This window comes from Mercenaria mercenaria, unplaced genomic scaffold (genome assembly GCF_021730395.1).
Source record: "Mercenaria mercenaria strain notata unplaced genomic scaffold, MADL_Memer_1 contig_4114, whole genome shotgun sequence".
NCBI lineage: Eukaryota > Metazoa > Mollusca > Bivalvia > Venerida > Veneridae > Mercenaria > Mercenaria mercenaria.
In genome coordinates, this window is record NW_026462318.1 from 11,517 (window position 1) to 18,279 (window position 6,763).

At 33.3% G+C, this 6,763-nt stretch overlaps 1 protein-coding gene across 1 annotated transcript; it reads left to right on the top strand.

Annotated features, from left to right (window-relative positions):
- The first annotated feature begins 741 nt into the window (after nucleotides 1-741).
- On the top strand, nucleotides 742-6,301 carry LOC128553616 (complement C1q tumor necrosis factor-related protein 2-like). The gene is made up of 3 exons (XM_053534790.1): nucleotides 742-941; nucleotides 2,043-2,209; nucleotides 5,626-6,301. The coding sequence occupies exons 1-3, from the start codon at nucleotides 782-784 to the stop codon at nucleotides 5,881-5,883; spliced, it is 585 nt and encodes a 194-aa protein (XP_053390765.1). The 5' UTR covers nucleotides 742-781; the 3' UTR covers nucleotides 5,884-6,301.
- Nucleotides 6,302-6,763: the final 462 nt, after the last annotated feature.

Genomic DNA, 6,763 nt, shown 5'->3' on the forward strand with positions numbered 1-6,763 from the left:
TTCATATAAATTAAATTATCGTTCACAATACAATATCGTATTAATACAATATCGACCTGAATACATTTTTATATTAATTACATTATCGGCTGCATATCAATTTAAAGTGGGGAAGGGGTTAGCATTTTTGAGGTAACGTATTTCTTACTGTTGGGCGCATTTGTTTGCTTTTGAGAAACGTTTAATGTTTACTTTTCTCAAATACGATGAAAAGCCCCGCGCTTAGTTCAGTACGGAGAGCACAGATCTATGGATCGCAGGGTCGAACCCCAAGCGAAAGGTATGCTTTCCGTAACGATTTGCTAAAAGATGTTTTACCTAAAATCATTCAACCTCTAAATCATCCGTTGCAGAGAACTGGTACAGAGTCCAGGAACACTGGTTAAGTTCATTGCTTTCCGTTACATAACTGAAAAACTATTCAAAAATACCGCTTAATCTGAACCATAGCAGGTACACTAATAACCAATAATAATTATGTCATGTTTGGCTTTTTATTATGTGTATTTGCAAATTGTTGAACTGATATAACAGTTTTATCAAGTAATCAAACTTGAAAAAAAATAACGATTTGCTTACACACTTTTTGCATTTCGTTTTCATTTCTTTATTTGCAATGGACCGAAAATGCAACCATATTATAAATATTTTTGTTTCTATGTTGCAGTCCTATTAGCAAATACTGTAGATAACGTATCAAAAACATGATAAGAGTAGTTTTAAACATAAGCAATTCGGCAGTTGTATCATTTGTAACAACATTATCTGCGGTTCACTTCAAATGATGAAGTTTATCTACCTTTTAGTTAGCCTGTGCATTACCTGTTGCTGTGGTAACAGCATGCAAAGTGTGGATAATATCTCGGAGACATTAACCAAGCGTATGTTAGATATGGAAAGAAAATTTCAGGATTTGGAGACGAGGTGTCAGAAACCATCAGGTAATTTTTTTTTTATCTGAAAATTGAGCGTTTTAATTGGGATCTTAAATCTAAAGCTAACTTTTATCTTTTATACAGATCCCTATTCAGTGAATTATATACTCTAACTGACGATCGTGACCTTCCTGTGTTTCTGTGCTATGATAGTATAGAATTAAAAAAAATGCTATTGTGCGCTTTCCTGTTCTGGCCACCATAAAATACGCTTAGCCAAGTAAATTGCGATAACTATTGCTTCTCTCCAGGTGAAGGCATATGTGTAGATGCAAAATTTAACAATCCTCGCGGGAGTTTAAGCAAGATAAATATATCTTTAGGTAATATTTCTTTTTAGGATACAACAATGTATACGGGTCATGATTCGACATGATTCCATTGTAGAAATAAAAATACAGATATACCGGTGTTTGGTGACACAGGCACCACGTGGCAGTTCCCGCATTCTTGATAAATTTCCCACTCCGTCGCGAAAATTATCGCTGGTATCTTATTTGTTAAAAAAACAAAACTACCTGGCAAATTTTACAATCTTGCACGGCACTTACCGACAACTGTCGCGTTATAAACATGGCAAAATTGTTAAATTTCTCAACTACATTTTGGAAAGTTAAGGTGGCTCGAGCGGAACACATTAAGTTTAAATCGAACATTTTTTGTCGAGTTATTCCAGTCAGAAAGTAAATTTTGTTAACATTTAAAATTTTATATCAATACCATTAGATGCCAACACTCCTGTGTACAACGTGTGCTGACTCTTCCAAGACATTTTATAAGATAATAGTTTTATAAATATCAAAAATATAATTAATATTAAAAGTTTAGTGTGTTCCTCATTTTACTTACTTAATTAGTTCAAGTCAAAACATACATTCGCAAAATTTCTAGAGAAATCGAAACATCCTTCTTTATATCCTTTACGACACAAATAATACCTACGCAGTAAGAAAATACGAGCTGTAATCATTGAGGTAAGCAAACAGCGCCACAGTCACACATCGCAGTGCAGGGAACTGAACAAAAAAAATAAATTATAGTTTGAAGATATTATGTCCATACAAATATTTTTATATCGTAAGAGTAAGATTTGAATTTTACTTTCAGTCAGAAGACGATCAGTAACTGGAGAGCACGTTGCTTTTTCTACGCTTTTAACAACTAACCAAATCCATATTGGTATAAGCCAAACAATAAAATTCGACAAAATTCTACTTAACGATGGGGCAGGATACAGCAAAAATTCTGGAACATTTACTGTGCCGATTTCTGGGGTAATCCTTACATGTATATAATCAAAACAATAATCGGTTCTAGATAGAATCAAGATATGATAATAACATTATAAATGATAAATAGATGTTATACAGATACAGAGCTATTTCTTTAGCAACGGGAGTAAATTTTCGCGCATGCGCACTCTACGTAGGGCAAAAGAGCTGACTGCACAATATAAATTACGTTTAAGTTAAATCGCATTTCAATCTATCTGATCAATGATGAGTCTGTTTTATAGTATATTACCACTGCAAGACAAAGGAAAATATATGTGGGCGAGGGGTCGGGTAGCGGGGAGGGTTTTTTCTACACTTACATACTTTATATATTGTAAGACGATGTTCTATTTTTTGCGGAAATAAAGTTTATTTTCCTTGTTTAAGTCCTTGATTTGATCCAGATCTTACGAATCTAAATTTTTTATAGTTAAATTTACATCATTTTAAAAGGAAATGTCCGAAAAGTGCGTTGTTATCATGGCATGGTGACTAGGGGCATTAAACTATGTCACATCAAAGCCAGCTTATATGCTTCAGTAACTTTTATGATCCGCTTCCACGAAATAATATTAGAGTCTTGATTATCAAGGTAACCTATGTTTATCATGTCATTTACATAATTGTTACGTAGTAATTTCCTGTAGCACCTTCAGTGACAAAGGAGCCGCGTCCCCTGAGAATTCATGGTAGATGTCGTGCAAGTCGGAGACAAAATATATACAATAACTATAGGAGGGATCGCCGTGACGTTATGCATTAACATCTGTTTATCTTGTGGTTGGCAAAACAAATGTTTTACATCGTTTTTGTATATCGGAATTGTTAATTTTTAATAATTTTTTCGCTCATTTATGGATTTTCAGAATTAAAAAAGTTTTGAAATATGTACAATTTTCATATTTTCGTATTCAAATATTTTTTTTAATGAAAAGACGTTTTAAATGACATAATTTCAATAGCGGCGCAGTGATGTTTAAAACTTTAGAAAACACTGTAAGTCAAGCGTTCATAATTAATCAATTTTATTTCGAAATAACAATTAAAAGTAGTTAATAAATTGCCTGTTTTATAACCTTCCATTGATCAAAAATTATTGATACAATTTGTCTTTAAAGAATGTTTTGACCGTTAGAAAAACATCACTGTTTACAAAAAATAGGAAAACATGGTCGTAAGGCTTCTGCCCATCCGATCACTGTCTTATCAGTTCTAAAAATAAAAAATACAACGGATTTGTATACAAACAAGATCTCTCCTATTTGAAGCTGTGGAAAAAAACTAGATAAAATAAAAGTAAATATAACATTTTAAATGAAAGGAACAAGTTTTATATTTGTATGAAGTGTGGAAGTAGTGGAAATGCTTGTCCTTTTCTGAGGAAAATAAGAGTAAAGCGGGGTTTTCATGTAAGACATGATTTTTAACATACATGTCTTAGTCAAAGCAGTCTTTATTACTTGATTATGGCAAAACAATTCGTGGAATAATGATAATTTTATGTAGGTTTACGTATTGTTGAACGTTCTTTTGCCACACATAAAGAGCGCATGCGCATTTAAATCAAAACATCGAGAAAGTAGCATAGTAATTACATTTATAAAAAGGTCTATCGTGAATATTTTTTGATTGCTGTTTGATATCGAAATATATCTTCACCGATAAGGTTGACAATTTAATATTTTCACGAAAGCGGAGCCTGGGTGAAAATATCAGAACTGTCTCCCTTATCGGTGGAGATTCATTTCGATATCTCATTGAAAACAAACAATTTTTATTTATTTTTTATGCTAATTGGTTAAGATCAACGAATATTCTGTTTATTACATTCTTACATGATACTTCATGATGAAATTCGGATTTATTTATGCTATCGTATTACATATGATGCATCCGCTAAATTACCGTAGACACTTATGCATACTGATATTGAATATTGGTGATTAGGTCCGTGAAAGCAACACGGCGCCATTTTGTTTTTTAAAACAGAACTGAATTTAAAATATTTTGATCAGAAATGCACAATCCGCGGCTGACAGACAGTGGCAAATGTCAATATTTAAAACTTTTCGGGTCAATACTGTCAACTGGAAGCATGCTGTGTTTACACACGCTGAAGGTCAGATTGAAACAACACGAAAAATGTAAACAACTGGGGAATATCCGAAAGTTCTTGGTAAATCAAACTGCATATTAATAACATTATCATCATGGATTCAATAGAAATAGCTAGAAAATATTGATTTATTATGATCTATACAGCATAAAAATATGGATGAAAGTTGGAACACAGTTGGCTCAGGCGAGTCGTATGTTCTCTGTGACAATTTGGAAAAAAAAAAGACATTGTGTCTGAAATTATTCGTCCTCCACCTCTGATTCATGTGGGGAAGTTGGCAGTTACTAGCGAAGAAACAGGTTTGTACTGGTATATAATCCAGGAACACTGGTTAGGTTAATTGCTCGCCATAATTGGAATACTGTTGAATACTGTTAAAAACGGAGTTAAACCCAAAACAACCAACCAACAAGATGGCTCAGTGGCTGGGAAAATAGGCCTACTTCAACGAAAATGCTCGCATATTACGTAAGGTTGAGTTGATGTCTTGTCATAATTTACTAAGACAACAACCAACTAAATGTGCTGCCGCTAGTGAAATCTACCAAACGATAGTGAACCGATAGTGAACCAGTGAAAAGTGGTGGAATCACACGAATATCTATAGCTTCATTACATGAATTACAAGACCATGCAACCAAGGTTACATTTCTAGAGCATTAGCCTACTATTATTTCTTTTGCAAACTTTATCATAGCCAGCTTGTTCTATATAGGATTGTCTAGCTGTACATGACTCGTGTATGGCTTGAATATTAGGATAATCATAGGGTACCCAACAAAGGGAGTTACATGTAATTAAAGAATATATTTCAAGTGAGATAATTTTATCTGCAAAAAAAAAAACAAACAAACAAAAAAACAGAAAAAGAAAAAGAAATCGGCACTGGAAGTGATAAAGAGAAATATATGACTGATATTGTTCATTATTTCACCAGTAAGCATAAAATAAATATGCATATTATTGCTGGTGTATATCTATTCATATCCTTTTACAGAAATATATTTTTCGATATTATTACATGACTCAAAGCATGGATCAATTGTACATGATTGTATATAGTTTATGCAATAATGAGACTAAATAAAAAACACTCTTGCTTGATTAAAAACAGTCTTTTAAAAGGTTTTAAATGATTTCATTTCAGTTTATTGAATGGTTTGAGTGAGTTGGGTTTTACGGCGAATCGACACAAAATGGTCATATATCGCCGAAGTGAATGGTTTGAAGGTTTGTTTGCAAAACTAATATACTGAGGTACTTGCAGATATTAACCGTAACCATGCATTTGTTGCAGGTGTACATGTTTACGTACTTTTTTGGACACGGATATAACCCTGGCCAGATATGGTTAGAACTTATGCATAATGGGCAGAAGGTAAACGCAGGTGTAACCGATACTTTTCATACCAATCAAGATTTGCAAGGAGGAAATACAGCAATTATCAGAGCACAGCTTGGGGATGAGATCTGGATGGAATCGTTTCACCAGAACGATGCTACATTGTATGGAATAATAGGTTTCACGTCATTTTCCGGTTTTCTGTTGTACTAGATGGCCATAAGATTGTCCATGTTTAAAACATAGAAATTGTATCTATCTTTTTTCATGTTCCAATAAATCATTGCAAGTTAAAAAGACAGAATGTTAAATTTAAAGCTTAAAATAACCCATATAAATGATAGGTATTCAGATTATTCATGCATAAAATATATTTCATGAAAAAATATATATCTTATTGTTCATACGTTTGACATATATCATTATACTTTGAGTGTTTAAAACTCCAAATTGCCCGACTCGTTCAGGTAATTCTACACGCAAACCGTTTTGCATGATGATAGTTTGATACCTTACCATTAATTATTGATCAAGATCAAAACTTCAAAATCAATTTGGCGACAAAAATTAAAGATGGCCGCGCATGGCTACCATTTTTTAGCTACACTATTTAGAGAGTAGGGTAGGCGGAGGGGGGGGGGGGGGGGGGGGGGGGGGGGCGGCTATTCTACTCGCCCCCGGCGTCGGCGTCGGCGTGACATTTCTTGGTTAAAGTTTTTGGCAAACTTTGTTTTTCTGTCATATCTTTGTTATTATTGCTTATATCTTTCTATTGTTTCATATAAACATTGTATATAAACAAAGTATGTATAGGGACTGAGCCCATTATTCCCAAGGTCAAGGTCACCAAGGTGTTATACTTTGAATTATTTTCATGTTAAATATTTTCGAAAGCTTCGTTTATAGACATATCTTTGGTACTTTAAAAGATAATGAATTGAAATTTAAACTACTTCTTTATAATTATCATCTGCATGTGTGGATACAAACCCCATTACTGTAATTGTATTTTTACAGAAATATGCCCCTTTTGTACTTATTTTTTTGGCAGTCTTTGCTTTCTGAATATTACTTTAATGCAATATAAAATAAA

Excerpts from the sequence above, each read along its gene's own strand:
- LOC128553616 (XM_053534790.1), top strand. The coding sequence starts at position 782 with ATGATGAAGTTTATCTACCTTTTAGTTAGCCTGTGCATTACCTGTTGC. Across the intron at positions 942-2,042 it reads GAGGTGTCAGAAACCATCAG|TCAGAAGACGATCAGTAACT; the intron begins GTAATTTTTTTT and ends TTTTACTTTCAG. Across the intron at positions 2,210-5,625 it reads TTACTGTGCCGATTTCTGGG|GTGTACATGTTTACGTACTT; the intron begins GTAATCCTTACA and ends CATTTGTTGCAG.